A 19,537-nucleotide genomic window follows, 5' to 3' on the forward strand; every position below is an offset into this window, starting at 1 on the left:
AAACAACATATATTATACAAGCAAGTAGAAACTACATCTGTCATATATTATTATAAAGTTGTATAAAATAAAAAATGCTTAAACAAAGTACCAGTATTAAGTAGCACTTGGGGTAAATGTGACAAGTGGAGCAGCCATTATAGGAGCACGGATTGCCTGTGAGGCAGAACTGAGCTGCTCCTGTGAGTCCAAACTCAGGGCCTCAGTTTCCCGCCCTCCGCCCTCCGTCACCGCTGACGTCATCTCCCACTAGTGACTGCTGTTATTAAGATGGCGCTGCGGCCGGGATCTGGGGGAGGCAGCAGGTATTTCAGCCTTTTTCATAACCAGCAAAAAAAACCACAACAAAAAAAACTCTTTCTCTGTGAGTGGGGACAGTTTGTGAAGCGTCCGCCGGTGAGCGCCGGTGAGCGCACAAGAAAAGAGCCGGGGAAGAGCGCGATGAGGGCGGGTGTTGTTATCCGGGTGACGGGATGAGATGGCTGGTTGTCAGGTGTCACAGGCTAACGATAGCAGCTGGTTGTGCTGCCACAATAACGCCACAGTGGCTGTGTTTATATGTTATATAGTGACACACTGTACGGGTCGTGTCGTCTGTAGGCGGTGTTGTGTCTATCCTGCGATTTAACTTGGTATTTGTTGTGGAGAAAGGCGCTTTCTTGCAGCGGTGTTGGACAAGAGCTAGCACCTGTGCAGAGAGGCCTGAGGATGGTTTGGTCTATTTACTGTGTCTTTCTCGCTGGCGTGCTGCTGTTTGGCATCATGTTGGTACACTGTTGAGTATTTAAGAAAGGGAAGCAGGTTTGAAGTAAATATCTTCCCCCAAAAAAACCCTAAAAACTCCTAAATATATAAAGATTTTCTCTTCTAAACACACCAGCTGCAAATGCTTGATATGTGTCAGCTCAGGAGTCAGACTGCTCTGCTTTGTGTTTAATGAATGATTCTTCACTGAAGCACACAGCTGTCACACAGCATCTCTAACCAGTATGCATTGTATATAAACATAATGTACCTGTGTAGCAGGTGTACAGGTATCTTATTAGAGCAGTGTGGTCGCCTGCAGAGGAGATGAAAAGGCCAGACTCATGATTATTTCATAAGTTGAAACTCGAGCAGCTTGAATAATGAATAGGCTCTTGGTTAGCCAGGTGATACTGATCTGACAGGTGAAACCAGAGCCCTCCTGACTGTAGATGAGTGTGGGTAGTAGGAAAAAGCATCTGTAACGTGAAGACCTGGCGTATAATTCAGTTATTGACTTGTGTTGTAATGTATATGATGTAGGGTGTCAGTGCCTTTTCCTTAATAACGCCACAATGATTCAGTATGACAGGAATGTGTTAGTATTTCTCATCCATTAAAGTCCAAATACTTTTAGCCTGGTGCATCTGTTGCGTGTTCAAATGCCAAATATAGTGCCAAACAATATAGGGATGAAGTTCTGGATAGTTTCAGTGTTTATCTGGCAAAACCGGAGAATACAGATATATAAATGTGTCAGGTGAAACCAGGAGGTGGAGCAGTAGCACAGCTTACGAAATCTATTTGACAGCTGAAGCACCTTTGTCTGTGTTTGGAGTATCAATTAAAATATATATATATATATATAATGAAGCTGAGCAGTTAAGTATAAGTTGCAGTGGCTGTGTTTCCTCCATGGAGGCTGTGACAGAGATGCAGATGTCTTTGTCTTCAACAGGCCATGTGATTACAGCATCTGTCAGGCGTTTGGCCTCACCAGTGTCAGATGATGTCCTATTGTAATAACTTATTTGCCGAGAGTGTGTTATTATGGGCTGTGTTTTGTAACCGTTGACATTTCCAAGTTGGAAATATAATCTGCTCGTTATCGGTTTCTGGAGAACATGAGGAATGTGTTTAATTGAATTTATGACAGCTGGAGTTGAATTTATGTCGGTGTAGTGTTTATAGTTTAATTAGTTTATCTTTGCCATGGTAATGAATGATAGCAGGACAAGGGCCCTGGTGGACTTGGAAAAACCCAAATGAATAAATCTTGACTGGCTCCCTGTGTTGATTCTGCCACATGAGGATTGACAGGATCCAGGTCACATATTGTGTGGTGTTTAGGGCTGCAAGTAACTATAATATTTAACTATATAATTCACAATAAAACTCAAAAAGACGTTTAAGTTGCTTGTTCTGCTCAACCAACAGTTCAAAACCTGAAGACCTTTCATTTACTTTAATAAATGACAAAGAAATATAGCAAACCCTTTCATCTGAGAAGCTGGATCATTGAAACACAACTTCTATAACTGTAGTCGCACATTTTCAAATTTTATGGAAAAGAATATTAGATCCAAATGTCAAACCTGTCCTGTTTATTTCTGTAGATTTAATATTCTCTTTAACTACATTTGTTGACTCCGTCTGCGTCCTTCTGCTGGAAACAAACTCAAAACCAACCACTTTCGATTACACACATCACGTGATAAGTCTCCTTTAAATGTGGCTCAAATCAACTCAGCCCATCGAGTAATCGTTTCAGCTCTCTGACAGCGCTGCTTTATCTGATACAACTGCTGAGAAATGCAGCTCAGTAACTATCAGTAACTCTATTATGTAACCTCTCAGTCTGTGTTTCTCAGTGATTTTATGTCTGCATATTCCACAACAGGAGCAGCTTCTGAACAAGCTGAAACAGTTTTAATTTGAGCCTTTTCACTGAGAATGACGCTGGCTGAAACCCTGCCGTCTGTCTCCCAGCTTTCAAAACAGTCTGATGATAACTGTTGGATGATTACAGGCCTTTTTACAAGTCGCTGGCCTGCCCTCCGTCCACAGCTGCTATTACTGCTTATCTCCTCCTATGTTAATCTGCCCAACCATGACCTGTTATTTGCTGCAGAGCTGTAGTGCTCCTATAAAAGCCTTTTAAGCTGCAAATCTTACAGGGAGCAGATGTGAGAGTCTGAAACCCTCCAAGTCGAGCATCACCACTGAAGGTGACACCCAGTTGTGTTATATCAGGACTCTGTGCAACTTCTTCTTCTATTTTAGATTAAATGTTTTTAAATTATCATTCAGCAAAGCACATTAAATCAGTATTTAATGTATATACACACTGGCATGTAAACCACTGAATGTAGGTTTCTAGTTTTTATCTTCAGAGCAGGGCATGGTGAAATGAAAGGCAGACAAATTACACAATAGAGGACAATATAATCACTTTGGTGCATCAAAGCCTCATTCTGTGGGGGCATTGCTGTCCTTTGAAGATGTTGCTCCCTTTCTCACTGTATTTAAACCTGCAGTATTTGTTTTGCCACTTGGGGGCAGCAGAAACGAGCTGTAAACACAACACTGCCATATAATGACATTGTAAAGTTGACTTTAAGCAGGCCGTTTATCAGGGAGCGTTTTTACTGGAAACAATGCTGATGAGAGCTTTGAGACCAGAACAGTAACACTGCATGCACAGTAATAATTATCTATGGATTCATCATGGCACAGTGTGTGGCAGTGGAACATGTTTAATGAAGCTGAAACGATAAGTTGACTCACAGAAAATTAATCACCAACAACAACTGGAAGAACTGATGAATCTTTTAAGTCGTTTATCAGCAAAAATGCCAAGAATTAGCTGTTAGCAGCGTGTGAAATATGTGTGTTTGATGTTTCTCTCTGTCACTGTGAATGTAATATCTTTGGGTTTTGTATTGTTGGTCAGACAAAATGAGCAATAAGAAGACGTCACATTGAATTCAGGAGCTTGTAATGACCTTTTTTTCACTTATTGTGACAATTTACGGACTATCGATGAATCAAAAAATACTCTGAAGGGTTAATTGATCATGAAAATAACTGTTAGTTGCACTTTTGTGTACAGTTTTCAACACTTACTGTACAAAAATACACCTTTTCTTTGTAATGATGAATGTAAAAGTGAAACTCAAGTCAAGATTATTCCTTATTTGGCACAGGGAGTTGGTAATTGCATTGGCAAATGCTTGAACTGTGTTACAATGAGTTCCCTGCCTCCCTTTTGATAGCACAGTTGTGTCTGTGCTAAAGCTGTCAGTATGATAATGTCACTCACCCGTTGGATTAGTTAGATGCTGTTAGATGCTCAAATTTAGCTTTGAGTCGGTCAGGGAAGCAGTTCTTCTGTTTGTCTCAGTTCCAGCCCGAAGAACTGAGTCGTAATAAGTTATGTGACAAATAGCTGAAGGCCTGTGTGTGTTGGCTCTGGTGAGCAGAGACTTGGCCGACTTGTAGCAGCTTCCTCTGATTATTTCTTCAAGGCCTGTTTCTCAGCAAAGACCCAGTGACAAAGTCCAAGTCGCCTGTGGAAACTAAACTGCGCCACGTTTGCTGCTTTTTGGCTCTAATGTTAAAATTTAAACGGATATTTAACTTGAGGCTGGTCTGTGGGAATAAGCTGAGACGACTTTTAGCTCGTTCTGTAACTGCTGCAGTGCATCTTCTCTACATCCTTTCTTTACCTGGTGTTTCGAATTCAGACAGTCTGGCTCAAAAACAAATTATTATAAACAGCAAACATTGCTTTTAGTTCAAATTCCTACAGATCCTCTTCATCATTTGCCGACAACAATTATAGGCCAGGCAGGCATTTTCATTTTAATCAACAATGTGTAAACAGCACAAATATCAACAATCACTGGGTAGAAATTCAGGTATTTTATTAAAGCTGAATACACTCGTGGCTGTCATGTTACAAAGGCTTCTTAAAGTGTTATTATCTGTGTGTTTCTTTACTTTAACTGTAGTTTGAATCTCATTACCTGCATTTCTTCTTCCCCCCTTTAGTTTTATGTATCCTGTTGGAGGGGGTCTGGGACCTCCACAAGGTGAGTCACTCTACTGTCATCATTACTGTTACGACTTTTAATTTAAAATAGTTGACCGGTTTCATGATCAGAAGGTTTTCTTTCTCTGACAGTGACGGGATGAAGCGTTTCAAAGGGGACCCATTGAGAATAAAAACTGTCTTGTAGATGTTGCTACACATTGTGTCGACGTCTTTCAATTTAAATGAAACGAGAGAATGAAAAACTGACTCCCAAGCGAGTAAATACATGTTAACTTTTCATAAATGTAGATTCCGATACCAACTCACGCTTTCACCGATCACACACGAAGGCAGATTAAGTTGTCGGGAACTACTGGGTTCACTTATTAAAGATAAAGAAGTGATAGCTAATTGTTTTCTGTTTCGTGTCTAATTAGTCTTTCCTGTTAATAATTGGTTCATAAGTCATTAGGCTGAAGTAAATAGCAGCAAGGATTTCGCACACTGTAGCGCCGTACCTTTTGTTACCCGTGCCCAGAGTGGTGCATTGTGGGCCTCAGATGTACCATCATTCAGCTGTGTGCTTGTCATATTCAGACTGTTGACTTTGCAGTAACACTCCTGATAAACCATCCGCACACCACTGGGACAAGCGTCTCTCAGGGGTCATTACATGCTCCCATTAGCCATGTCATTTTAGACCAAGCTGATTGTGTGCAGCCTCCTAAACAAGCCACTTATTCAGCCCGGTTGAGCCCTAACATGGTGAATCATCTGGAGGCTGCAGTGGGAGCTGGCTGCTCAGCTCTGGCTGTCAGCTCACACAGCATCTGTGAAAACAAACAGACACTTTTCCATTCCCCCCCCTCCTCACTCCTCTTGTTTTGCTCCAAGCTGTCACAGTAGTCACCGGAAAAACAGATTGAGTTGTTGCTGAACTCGTGTCTTTTTCCTGCTGTCCAGAAAATTTATTTGCAATACTGAATCATGTCCAGACTGGAGGCTTTTTTTCCAAACTCCAGACTTGTATTCAGTTTCCCTCAATGCACTTTAAATTGAGCTTAGTGTCATGATTCAGATAATAACTGAACACACTATTCTATGTCATGTCTACAGTACATTGTAACAGTGTTTGTGTGTGTTTCTGCAGGCATGGTACCCATGCAGCAACAGCAGCAGCAGCAACAGCAGGGCTTCCCTATGGTCCCTGTCATGCAGCCAAACATGCAGGGCATGATGGGAATGAACTTTGGGGGGCAGATGCCCCCGGGAGCAATGCCTATGCAGGTGAGCTTTTGTATCTGCACTGGGTTTGATGTTTGGCAGAAACACCCCACCGTTTTTATTTGTTCTCTTGATTCTGTTTGTTTTTTTAATTGAAATAGCTCCCTTAGTGATTTGTCATCAGCATTTGTAATATTTTTTAACAAACTTACTAATGTGGGTTTCCATTTATGAATACAGAATAGTAAAACAGTATGAAACTGTATTGATTTAACTGATTTCATTCAAGTGGAGGCCGGGGGCCCTCTTAACCCTGCTTGCTTCCAAATCAATCTAATCACAAACTGTTTTAAACGTCAGCACATTAACAGGAATTTATTGCAGCCTGGTGATTTTTAACAAGACTCAACTCCATTAACATTATTCTGAATTGCATTGCTATCCCTTGGTGTGAGCATTTCCTATCAGGTGAAAGGAGTGTGGCAGTACGAATGCTAATGAGATTTCTGAATCTGCTGTTTGAATGTTTTTTGTGTGTCTGACAGGGTGGGATGGCTATTGGGATGCAGACCCCTGGGATGCAGTTCTTGGGTCAGCCGCAGTTTATGGGTATGAGACCTGCTGGACCCCAGTACACTGCTGACATGCAGAAACAAATGGCTGAGGAGCACCAGTAAGACATCTTTACACTAATATCATGTTTTTTTTTTGTTTGTTTTTTTGGTATTTGTTTGTGTGTGAACATGAATTCTCACATCTGCATGTGTACAGTATATCCAGCTGAGTAACTCCACTCTGGATTTTGGAAGGAAGAAAAGCACAGCACAACATAGTCTCGCAGTATCAGACAGTCTGAGATCTCAGTGCCTACTGTTTGTCTGGGGATTTCTAAATGCAAAGTAGTTGCTTTAACGGCCACAAACAAACGTACACCGCATACTTCAAGGACATGCCTTACCTGAGACAACATTCTTCCTCCGTTCTCCTCCTTAATGAAACAAACTGGAGAATACAGCTTTGTAACAAGGAGATAGCTTTTTAAAACACATAACGTAATATGGTACAACAGTGTTTACAAGGATATGACTTCTGCACGTCATTGGTCCCGAAATGCAGGTTTTTTTTTTAAAACTCTATAATTGTTTCCACTTTACTAAGACACTGAATCACTTTGAGCTCCAGCACTGCTGCTCCTGGGTTACCACTGATTTGATAACTTTATGGTCATAAACATTTATGGCCCTTTTTCCATTCCAAGATTATATGATTCACCCTTCTCTTTAAAAATAAAAGAAAAAGCTTCTTTTCAGGGTGATTTCTTTGTATGTATCTATTCCTGGTCCATTGTGTTTATATATTGCACCATGTCTTTGTTTTAAATGTCTATGATTTGAGGGAGTCCTGGTGGTTTGTGGCTTTTAGGTGCTGACCAATGTTCCCGGTTCAAGTCTGGCCCTTTTGTTGCATGTCACCCTATCTCTATCTCCTTTCTAGTCAGCTCTCAATGGTCTACTATCTGATAAAGGCTACAATGCTGATACTTGATACCATAGTATGTGATGTGTAATAGCTTGAATGGCTACAGCTGGTTAAATGAAACCCTTGTATTATTTACAACTTATGAAATGCCAGATTTGTAAATTCTGACAAAGACAGCCTTTTCGAAATGTCAGTTTTATTTTTGCGATTTATAATTTTCATTATTTTCTCCAAATGTATATATCCAGCATTTCATTAATGCAAATTAATATATATACACTTGCAGGAAAAAACACACACAAAAAAAACAATTCAGTTAAACATTTAAGTTATTAAGCAGGGGTCATAATTACGTAATTACGTATAAGTTAAAGCCACTACAAGGAACTTTTTGTTGTTGTTCTGGCGCCGCCTGTGGACAGAAGTGGTATTGTTTCTACTGATTTGTTTTATTCATTTCAAGGGGAATCTGACCAAATTCAAGCCAGTATTAATAAATATATAAAATATTGTTGCTGATGGTCTCATTTGTTTATGTATCAGTAGGCATCAGTATTAAATTGAGACAGTTTCATACCCAGTTAAAAACTCCTTGTAGTATGTTTAAATGGAAAAGAAGTAATGATTTTATTGATGAGTCCCATTAATGGGAAGCAGTAGGACCCACTGACTTTTGGAAAGCCTCAGTTTTTCCATTTTCTACTCCATTTATTTATGCAATAATGAAACTGCACACACTTTTTGCTCTAAATGTTACTCATGCTTAATCTCCCCTCAGAATTTCTTCTTTTGAGTTTTTATTTATTTATTTACTTTTGGCCTTTTCATGTCTGTATTCTAAAATATATTAATTGGAATAAGTAGTGTGTTACAAATAAAACAAATCCAAATGTTTTGCCCTGTTCCCAACTTATTTAAGAATATTATTTACTTAGCTCTCCATATAATCTTCTTGCCCTTCAGAAAACGTCTGGAGCAGCAGCAGAAGATGCTGGATGAGGACAGAAAAAGAAGACAATTTGAGGAGCAGAAACAGAAGCTGAGGCTGCTCAGCAGTGTCAAACCCAAGGTGAGTCTCTCTTTTCACGTCTTGTTTATTTTACTATTTTTCTGGCATGTCCACTGCTCACCTTTGTAACCCTCTGGGCTCTTCATACTCTATCGTTCTGTACTCAGACAGGAGAAAAGAGCCGCGACGATGCCCTGGAGGCAATCAAAGGCAACCTGGATGGCTTCAGCAGAGACGCAAAGATGCACCCGACTCCATCATCACAGACCAAGAAGCCAGGTACCTTCACCTCATCGCTTTTAAATGTAATCCCTGGAGTTTTCTGTTGTGCCTTTCCATCAACAGATCTGCCCTCTGTAGCTCCGTCTGAGAATAAGAGCTGGATTAGAAGTGGATAGGCATGATGGCTGCCCAGCTGGCAGCCAAAATTTGGATTTTCTGTCTGGGAACATAATGAGCAACACAGATTGTTAAACACATTTGATTTACCACATTATTTTTCTGTTTGTCTTTTCATCTGTACACCTATCAGTATTGTTTTTTTTACTGGTGTCTTAATTTTCTCTCTCTTCAATATAGCATCTCTTTATGAACCTCAGTGTTCACGTTCTGAACTTTTTCCAATGTCTTGGAACTATAGATTTCTCTCACTTAACTTATTCCTGTGCATTTCAGGAAATTGTAGTCATGCACATAAAAAAACCTTGCCTGAAGTAAGGCTTTACAGCAGAGGTTCCCAATCTTGTGAGACCTTTAAACGGAAACAGGGTCTACTAGCAGCTCCTTGTCACAAATATTATACATCTGAGTCGTAAACAGTTTCACCAAAGATGGTTTGCACCTTTAAACCTGACAAATTCTTTAATTTGAATAATTACTAGCGACTAAAGAAGCTAAAACTGAAAAAAAGAACATACATTTATGTTCACCAATCATCTAGATTCTCCTCAGATTTATGATTGTGATCCCTTGCTTTAGACTCATATTCTAGTGTTGATGTTTTAAAAGTTGATAATCAGTAGCTCAGTCAAATTTCATTTCATAAAATTTCAATATTAATTAAATGTCAAGACATTTTGGTTGAATTTGCAGTTCTACAGTTGCTTGTCTTGCACAAAATAGTCTTATCTCACTCTTGCAATGTGCAGCTCTTAATTCATTCTCCATTGTAGTGTGTGTCACGTGTTGTGCCATCATCATTATTTCTTCATTTTTGCAGACTCATCGCCATCACTCCCGTCTGTCACCACTCACTCCCTCCCCCCAGCCTTGTCTGAGGACAATGACGAGTTTAGTGACTTTCAGGGGCCTTTAGAAGCCCCCGCCTGCTTCCCCCCGCCCTCCTCCTCCACTTCCTCCACTTCCTCCACCTTCGGCCTCTCCTCTCAGGCCCAGCCTTCATCCTCTGCCCCCAAGACAGGTTTCTCTGAGGACGATGACGATTTTAGTGACTTCGTTCAGGGTCCTGTAAATGCTTTCCCTTCCTCCAACCTCTCCTCTCAGGCCCAAGTCCAACCTTCATCCCCTTCCTTGAGGGCAGGTCTGTCCTCTTCTTCCCCCTCCCTTCCTCAGTCCCTCCCTCCGTCTGTGTCCATCCCCACTGTCACCCAGCACTCTGCTGCCAACACCAGCTCCCAATCTACATTTCAAGGTAACTCTTCTTTTGCTTTGTTGACACCACCCCTCTCGTCATCCTAATTTATACCCGACCATTTACACTTTGAGTGAATCTAGAGGATTTTATTTTATTTGTTTAACTTGTAGTGCTCTGTTGCTAATGCTGAATATTTTCACGGGTACGTCTGGATTTTGATTTGGTTTTGGCCTGTGTTGCAGTGTGAGAGCATGCAGCCAGCACAGCAGATGGCCTGGCCTCATTACCTAAACCTTTTAAAGCTACCAGACACCACAAACTGGGCAAACACGGATGCAGAATAAATAAGAAACCCGACTTGCTTCATCATTAAAAATAAATAATGTTTCACAGTAGGTTTTAACCATATTGTAGCTCAATCCACCATTGATACTGAATTCGTTTATGGTTTGTGCACTGATAGAGGACTGTCACTCTCATGTGTCATCTGCCGTCTAATCTCTCAGATGAGCAGCTGCTCTGTGACAGCTCTCGGCCTCTAGACTATGAATGACAGGACAGAGAGATCACCTTCTGTTCAGAGAAATGCAACAGCTAGCCCTCCATCGAATGTCATCCCCAATCCTCCTGAGACATTTCTGACCTAGTTGTTTAGCACCTGGAATAAGCAGATTAGATGGCATCAGGATAGCCTCAGGATTGCTTTTGATTGAAGAAAAGAGAATTTAATTTGCGGCTTGATGTGGGAAATTAACCCTTTTTTTTTTTTTAAGAAAAAAATCAAAAATCTACACAGTAGTAATAAAGTATTAATATGTTATGTGCAGGCAGGAATTTAAGATATAGTACAGAAAATACTGTGTGATAATAAACCAAACATTGACACACTAAGGGGGATATTCACTAAGTCTATCACAAAAATATTCACCAGGGGCACAACATTTTGCATCACTGCAAGTTTTCCATTTAGTGGTATTTGTTAAGACTACAGATGTAAATGAGCCCAGTAGCAGCTCATCTGATTTTCATAAAGTAACGCTAAATAAGATCTGATGCCAGGCTGTAAGCTAGGGTGCAGAGATAAAAGAGCACTAAAGCTTTTCTTTGCTGCTGAAGTTGTAATACGATAGACCCTCTCTCTTTTTTTTGACAGTATGGCCGTTAATATTCCAGGATCCTGGCTATATAGAACAACTACTCGATATGTTTTAAATAGCCACGTAACAGCCGCAGTACTGAACTGAACCTGCTATGAGCCATTAAAGTCAGGAAAAATAATGGTTCTCTGTCTCTCTCTTACTCACTAGTTGAGAGTCTCTTCTCATATTTTATGCCTCTAAACAGAAATACTTATTATAGAAATACATATTACATGAGACCAAACCCAATTTTCATTGGTGCCACTTTTCTCCCAATAACCTTGGTGCGGTTCTTTAGGAAATGAGGACAAACTGACTTTGAATGTTGACAAATGCTTAGTTAATATCCCCCTAAATATAGCAACAAGTTTAATCATCAACTTAACTTCAGATAAACAGGAAGCTTTAACAGCTGTGTTATCAAGAAACCTGTTCCTCATTCACCCCTCTAGGCCCGTCCCTGGAAGAGAAGCTATTCTCCTCATGCGATCTTACTGCTGATAAGACGGCCCATGTTAGCTTTAAGTCCATGCAGAGTTTGGCTAAAATGGGTCCTAGAGCTAAAGTTTCAGCTCAGTTTCAAACCAGCACTAAATCCAGGAACTGGGCTGCGGCCTCTGAGGACTTGAGTTCTGTCTTCGTCGCAGAAAAGCTACCCGAGGCCCCGGTGTCAGCACCCAGCGTCCCCCCATCAGCTGCTGACTCGTCTCCTCAAACCAGTAGTGACAGTGGTGAGAGAAGTGCCTGTTTATTAGACTTTATAGCTTCTTCTTCTCTCCCTTGCTTTGCTGCAGTATGAACACACAATCAAGGCCGTAGTTTTCTTTCTGTCCTGGGGAAATATTTCACTCTTTCTAACCCTGACAAAATAATTCTATACTTTTTTTTTTTTTTTTTGGTAGAAGCTTTATCTATTCTCTTTAATCTCTTTGGGTCATAATTGGTTTATACAAGATTCTGGACTGGGCGTTATACTATTTAATGCTGTTTGTGCTGTTAAATTCAATCCTGCTGACATTTCTTCACATCTAAGATTATTATGGAGTGGCGGTGTCTTTGGGGTACCCTCCCTGGTGTTTATACGTTTTCTAAGCCAAGTCTCTGCTTTTATTTCTGCCCACTTTATACCTCTGTCACTTCAGGCCAAATCTCATTGGGGGGGGGGGCCTTCTCATGTTTGGCGCTCTCTGCACACATTGTGGAAATGGACTAGTGTCTGTCGAATCCTGGGAAATAACCTGCTGACTCAAATAACTGCCGTCTGTACCCTCACTGTTAAACACCTCTCAGAGAAGACCTCTGGCGCATGCTGGACTGCTTTGGTTTAACAGGGGATGCCGCAATGAATTGGCAGGTGCCAACTGGGCTCCAAACATAATCCAAGGCTGATTGTGCATGCCATTCGGCTACCCCTTTGTGCTGTATATTTGTTTGTCTGTGTCGTGTCCTCTGTGTCATCGAGGGAAATATAGAGGCTCATCATGGAGACCACGGAGATTTGTAATCGATTTATTTATTAACTGTCCAAGACTGATGGTGAGTAGTTATGGTGCAAAGTGGCTGCCTGAGTAACCGATGCCTCGCAGACAGTGTTAGGAACTGAAAACGAGCTATTGCTTTTTATCGAAATTTTGTTAGTCTATTTAAAAAAAAAAAAAAGGTCAATGTCGGCAGTTAAATTAGAAGTTTTAGCTATTTTTTTCTTATGAGGCAGTCTCCTCTCTCCCCTCTCCCTTGAAGTTGGAATTGCTCACAGGCTGATTTATAGATGTCTGACGTGGCAGGACGGCGTGATTCAGTGCAGGGGAGCATTACATCTGCACCGAGCCTTCCAGACATCAGGTGTATGATTTTGTTGAGTTCGATACAAGCAGGCTCAGCTGCCAAGAGGCTTGGCAAATCGTATGCCTGGACAAGATTTTTTTTTGCTATAACAACTAAGTGTGTGTGTGTGTGTGTGTGTGCGTGTGCGTGTGCTTGTGACAGCAGGTGTTGGCGTGTACCCACAACAAGAGCACATTCAGCCCATGCTGCCAGCCTGGGTTTACAATGACAGCCTCGTCCCAGGTAAACCTTTGTACATGAATATTTGTATTTAGTGTTTCAGATAATCATATTTGACATTACAGTGTGTTTTGTCAAAGAAAATGAAACTGCACTCTAACTCTAATCTCCAGTTTATTTGAGAATTTAGTTGTTTACCTCTCCATTTCTAGCATAAATGAATATTTTCCTTTCTGTTTTTCTTTTGTTAGAAATGTTCACGAAGGTTCTTGAATTCACCATGACTCCGGCAGGGATCGACACAGCCAAACTCTACCCAATACTAATGTCATCAGGTCTTCCCAGGGAAGCACTGGGGCAAATATGGGCGTCAGCCAACCGCACAACACCTGGCATGCTGACCAAGGAAGAGCTCTACACTGTACTCGCACTAATTGGTGTGGCACAGGTAAACACCGGAGTCAAGACAAATTATCCACTTAGAATTACTTTACTAATCATCCCCCATGGCTTCCACAGAGCCTCGCCATGAACTCCACACTGAAATTAGACAGGCCCACCTAGAAATACGGAGAAAGAGGCAGCACTGTGAGTCAGCCCAGGGCTTGTGAAGCATTGTAAGCCCAATATATGTCTGAGTTCCCATCAGCCGAGTTTGGCAGGAGGCTTCTTATCATCCTTAGCCTGGGCCTGTCACCACCACCCCTGGGAGGATGCAAATCTGCAGGCAGCTCACGGAACACGGCATGCCACCGCTTCCATGCGAGGAATAATAAGACACCTTTGGTGATGTAAATCTTCAAGAGCCTTAAAACACAAGCACAACCAGGTGCATTCTTTTGTGAGGGGAAAAAGTTTGAGTCTGCCTTTGACATCTGCTCAAAAGGAACTTGACTTTGTTGAATAATTTATATGCAAACATCAGTCTTTTTTTTTTTTTTTTTTCCTTGTTCAGTGAACACATGATGGCATCAAATGAGTTCAGAGTAGCCACGTTGGATTTGTTGTTAATCGGAAAAACATCAAATGTCATTAGTCAAATGCTTGAAACCTGTCTTCTTTGTTTCAGAGTGGTCTCCCAGCGATGAATGTGGAAATCCTCAGTCAGTTCCCTTCTCCACCCGTGCCCAACCTGCCGGCCCTGGCTATGGCCATGGCCCCTGTCATGCCCCAGCACCAGCAGTCCATGATGACCAAGCCCCCGGTTTCCATGGCCATGCCCACACCAGCACCACCAGTCATGGCCATAACACATGCAGCACCGGCTCAAGCACCCACAAACACTAACTTTATCGCCAGTTTCCCTCCTGCACAGGTAATAATGGTACGATTTACAATGATTAAGTTCTGCATTTAGATCATAATTCACGTCTTACTCACTAACGTGTTGTTGGCATAGGCAACCAAAGCCGATGACGATGATTTCCAGGACTTCCAGGAGGCTCCAAAGCCAGGAGCAGGAGACCAGACATTCACTGAGTTCCAGGGGGAGTCTGGTGGAAGTTTCCCCACCGCCATCGCACCTCAGCACCAAAACAGGTACAGGGTGCGAGTGCAGTGGATTGGAGGCAGAATTGATTCATTATTTTGCAATTTAAGTATTACAAAAGGAAGTTTTAATTTTAGAGAGGGTTTGTTATTTTATACTTTATTGTGTAAAAAAATAAAATCACATTAAGGAACAGCTTCGATTCAGGCATTTTGTTTCTTAATGAAATGCGGAACTAAATTGTCAGGCATGTACACTGGATTGATCTTTAAAACTTTAATGTACTTGAAGTGTGCACTGTGCAATACAGTATGTAAAAAAAGTGTCAGTATCAGATCAGCACTTTATATTGGCAGATACTCAATATTTAATGACTTGGATTGGGGGCTAAAAAAACTAGTATTATCTAAAGTGTTCCTCATTATTTCTCTCTTATTTTCTGAAGAAATATTTGCAGAGATGAAGTTCTAAAATTCAGCCCTCATTGGTTATTTATAGCTGAGTTAATCTGCATAATATTTGTGTCTTGCATTGTCTGTCTTGGAAACCGTACAGTCAGACACACTGTCTTAATATCTCATAATAACCTCCCCAGAATAACAATGAGTTTGGGTCATCTCTTAATGAATTAATTTCAGTGGACAGTAGATAAGCTCATTTCTTTATATTACTTTCCAAGCTCATATGGAGAGACGATCCTTTCACAGAGAGGAAGCTGAAAGGCAATTATCCGCCGAAAGACAAAGAGAAAGCAGAACTAAAGTATCTCACATCTAAGTGGCATAGGCGTTTTATAATTCCCTCCTTTTTCTCCCCTGAAAACATACACATACACTTCTGACTGTTTCACCAATGTAACACGAATTCCCCACAGTCTGAGATCGCTGTCTAATTAAATGAGAGGATGAAAACCTCTTTTTGGTTTGCCAGCCTGTACTGGCAGGCATAACTTACTGTCAGATCTCTTCCAGAGAACGGGCTGGAAAGTGAGCGTAATGATTTCCCTTTGTGCTTGATTCTAGTATGTCATCAGATCAGCTACTTTTGCAAAGTCGTAATATACATTTTTAGCCTAGTTTTTTTTGTATCTTACAGGGGCATCCGAACCTAACACGAATGGTCATCTTATTATATAATTGAATTTACTTGTGATACATATATATAGAAACATTCACTTAAAGGAATAGTTGTGTTTTTAGAAATATTCTGGTGGCGAGAAGATGGAACCCACTGTTATATCTGTATGGTAAATTTAAAGCTACTGTCAACAGCCAATTAGCTTAGTTTAGCACAAACACTGTAAACAAAGGGAGACAGCTAGCCTGGGTCCGTATAAAGGTAACAAAACCTGCCTACGAGGACCTAAGCTCACTATACAACCCCTTCATAACTGGTTTGACTAATTTGACAAAGTATAAAACAATAATTTGTGTTTTTACAGGGGTTTGTGTGCCTGACTATTTCTTGGTTGGAGCCAGTAACTTCTTTGATCGTCGGTGGTTGCCTGGCAACATTGCCCAGTGTAAAATGGTGTTTTTGTGCAAGATATAAAGTTTAAATTAATGAGCTTTAGAGGGTCTGGTAGGCTTATTTTGTTTTTATCACTGTTTCCCATGTTCAAGACTTTCCCTAACATAAGCTCACCAGCTACAGGCTGTAACTTCATATTTAACAGGCAGGCATGAGAGGTATCCATCTACTGATAAAACAAAAATAAAGATAAGTTAGTGAGATAAGTTAGAAACTGCATAAAAAGGACTTCAATTTAAAAAAAAAAAAAAAAAAAAACAGGAAAAAATTGCAACAGAGCAGATTTTTATTGGGCTGAAGGGCATTTGGGAGCAACATAACTTCTCGTCATCTGTTCCCAAATTGGAGGAGAATTGGTTCAAAAGACAGCACAGATGTTTAAAATGTCAATATCAGACAACATAATGCAAAACATTGACAGACTGCATTGTTAATTTAGATTATATTTCAAGTATATATAAAGACAGTCAAATATGAGTCACCTTTCAATCAAGTTTGGTTCAGACTTTCTTTCAGTCTTTGCATGAATAAAGCAAAGATATTGATAAAAGTACCTTCTCCTTGCATCAGCTACAGCCACCATAATTGTAAGCACTATGTAGAACGAAAAAGCTTTTAACAAAAAAAAAAAACCTCTCCAAACTTTCTGTGCCCAGGGCAAATGTTCAATCAGCTCAGGCAGCTTATGGGGATTAAACTGATGTCTGACTAGCTATTGTGTCCCTGCAGTGCGCCTGCCATGCTTACGCCAGTCTCTGGTTCCTCCTCTGCCTCCGTCACGTCATCTGATAAGTATGCTGTCTTCAAGCAGCTGTCTGTGGATCAGCCTGCAGAGCCTACAGCTCCTGCCTCAGGTACCTTCTCTATCTCACGTATGGTTCTACAGCATGTTAGGAACATTGTCTGCTCTCCATGAAAAGATAAACTAGGTGAGGGAAGGGTAAAAAAAATTATCTTAAGACATTAAAATAACACAGCAGCAGAGATAATGACACAGCAGCAGAGGTAATGACACACCTCCTGCTCCTCTCTGACACCATCACCTCAGATGTCTCATCACTCATATGGGTTCCCACACATTTCACCATGACACAGCAGAGGAATACTTAACCACTGTTTCTCCAATTCTAAAATGTTATCCTTATCCACCAACACAGCATTTTTATTACTTTTTAAAATAATGTTGATCCCTGAAGGTTACCTACTGCAACTTTCAATCTACTTAAATTTTAATGCAGAGAAAACAATTTCCAAAGCAGCTTAAATGAGGGCACCTTCAGCTGTATGGAAGTGTTTTTGACTTCTTATAAACTCAGTGTTTTGGTCCTTGGGCAATACATTGAGTACATTTCAGCCATAGCAAACTGCATTAAGGCATCACCTGCCTGCCTATTAAATGCATTGTATTTTCTCTTCATACTTTACTCATTCTTCATTATTTTTTCCGATCCAGATATTGGCGACAAATACAGTGTGTTCAGACAGCTTGAGCAACCTGCTGACAAGAAACCAGTCGGTAAGAAACTCTGCCACCCTTTCTAACACAAGTCTCTCTCTGTCTCCATCAAACACTAGGCATAGTCACTGTGTTTTTCAAAATACATTTCTTGGTATTCCCAAGTTGAATCCCATTGGCCTCGCTGCCAAATTGGGCTCTGAGATGGTCCCTGCAACCACATGGCTAAAGGACAGGAGAGACCTTCAAAAACAATATAAATTCCTCTTTGTGGAAAACGTTGTGTTATTTTGGTTGGAATTTGTAGGGAAGAGTGTTGGTGTTAGATTCCCTCTAATTAAACATTGTTTTATAACTAGGGTAAAGCTGTCCGGTCACTACAATCACCATTCTCACTATTGTTCCATATTTACACTGTATCTTGTTTTGCAAGCCTGCAGTGTTGATACCAGTGTGTTTCCCATCCCTGTTTCATTAGAACAGTTTCCGATGGGGACAGCTCTTACAACTCCAGTAAGTCATGCTTTGCAGTGACCTTTCCTTGGCATTGTCAGGCTCCATCTCCTTAATGAGCCCATTAGTTATCTCTTCTCCACCATACACCGGCAGTGTGAACAGATTCTCTGTTTCAGTCCATGCATATATTATACCACACTGGATTAACAACTCAAGAATGCATTCTAACTTTTTTTTCCGGTGTGGTTTATCCAAGTGGCGTGTTTCAAAAATTTGAGACGAAAAGATTCTGTTCCAAAAAATGTTTCTGCTGCTCTTTTATAGAATAAAAGGAGTTTTCTCATTGCAAAAAATACCCATCTTAACAGGTAATTTCTATTTAATTTTAAGGTTTCATCTTTCTTTAAACAAAAAAGTAAAACAACCTACTGTATATATTGTAAGAATCCAGATCTTTATTTTTTATTGAACATTGGCTCAAATATTCACTGAAATACTCATTCTCACTTACTTATAATACTTATCAAATTATATTAAATTATATAACATATTTTGCAAACATTTTCCATTTTAAAGAACAAATAACTGTACAGTATACAACATAATTAATATATTTTGATGTTTTCCCTTCCTATTTATCTACCAACTACAATTACTAGTTGTTTCCGAGACTAATTAAAAATTAAAGTGTAACCTGTCCAAACCATTTTATTCAGGTTACTTTTAACACGTTTCTAAGAATGAAAATCAAAACTGCTGAAATAGCATCCACAGCAAGTTGACTTCTGTAACTTTCACTTGGAAATTTCCAAACATAAGGAGACAAAATAACTTGTGAAGATGGAAATTTTTTGGCAGAATTGCTTTATCATGTTCTGTTCTAGTTTGAACAGTTCATTGCATGGTAGTTAGGATGTGTGTGTCTTTTAGATGCAGTAGCTTTTTTGTGCAGTGATGTGTGCTGTTCTTTGGACACTCTGCAGCCCACAGCTCATCACAAGACAGGAAGTTTACCAACAACATTCACATAAGCACAGAGTTATAACTTATTCACCTGCTTCCTTTCTTGTAGGATTGTAAAATTACAGAATCGTGGCTGGAGCAGCTGAGGCTTTATTGTCTCATGTCAGTTTCCCATTGATGCCGTGATAAATATGTTTTAATGATCTTAAATTGTTGTCTTTGGTTCACAGGGGAAGGATTTGCAGATTTCAAGTCTGTCAGCACTGATGATGGCTTCACAGACTTTAAAACCGCCGACAGCGTCTCTCCACTAGACCCTTCAGAACAGGCCAAGATCTTTCAACCAGCCTTTCCTTCCACTTTCCCAAACTCTCAGTCTCTACAACATCTACCACAGCAGCAGCAGCAGCAGCA

General features: G+C 40.4%; 1 protein-coding gene across 8 annotated transcripts in view; it reads left to right on the forward strand.

The window, feature by feature from the left end:
* Positions 1 to 237: 237 nt before the first annotated feature.
* The window catches only part of synrg (synergin, gamma), a 35,818-nt gene continuing 16,518 nt past the window's right edge, over positions 238 to 19,537 (forward strand). Inside the window, exons 1-16 of one of the 8 annotated variants that reach the window (XM_035679572.1) lie at positions 238 to 305; positions 4,798 to 4,838; positions 5,931 to 6,067; positions 6,550 to 6,677; positions 8,447 to 8,552; positions 8,660 to 8,771; positions 9,712 to 10,143; positions 11,678 to 11,956; positions 13,212 to 13,292; positions 13,481 to 13,677; positions 14,299 to 14,544; positions 14,629 to 14,768; positions 16,978 to 17,102; positions 17,702 to 17,764; positions 18,188 to 18,217; positions 19,354 to 19,523. In XM_035679572.1, coding sequence (XP_035535465.1) covers positions 271 to 305; positions 4,798 to 4,838; positions 5,931 to 6,067; positions 6,550 to 6,677; positions 8,447 to 8,552; positions 8,660 to 8,771; positions 9,712 to 10,143; positions 11,678 to 11,956; positions 13,212 to 13,292; positions 13,481 to 13,677; positions 14,299 to 14,544; positions 14,629 to 14,768; positions 16,978 to 17,102; positions 17,702 to 17,764; positions 18,188 to 18,217; positions 19,354 to 19,523 — 2,322 coding nt within the window. In that variant the 5' untranslated portion in view covers positions 238 to 270. The remainder of the gene's footprint in view (positions 306 to 4,797; positions 4,839 to 5,930; positions 6,068 to 6,549; positions 6,678 to 8,446; positions 8,553 to 8,659; positions 8,772 to 9,711; positions 10,144 to 11,677; positions 11,957 to 13,211; positions 13,293 to 13,480; positions 13,678 to 14,298; positions 14,545 to 14,628; positions 14,769 to 16,977; positions 17,103 to 17,701; positions 17,765 to 18,187; positions 18,218 to 19,353; positions 19,524 to 19,537) is intronic. The other 7 variants (XM_035679573.1, XM_035679574.1, XM_035679575.1 and 4 more) reach the window with 7 other exon arrangements.

This window comes from Morone saxatilis, unplaced genomic scaffold (genome assembly GCF_004916995.1).
Source record: "Morone saxatilis isolate NCDOM2014 unplaced genomic scaffold, NCSU_SB_2.0 Contig8, whole genome shotgun sequence".
In the NCBI taxonomy this organism is placed as follows: domain Eukaryota; kingdom Metazoa; phylum Chordata; class Actinopteri; family Moronidae; genus Morone; species Morone saxatilis.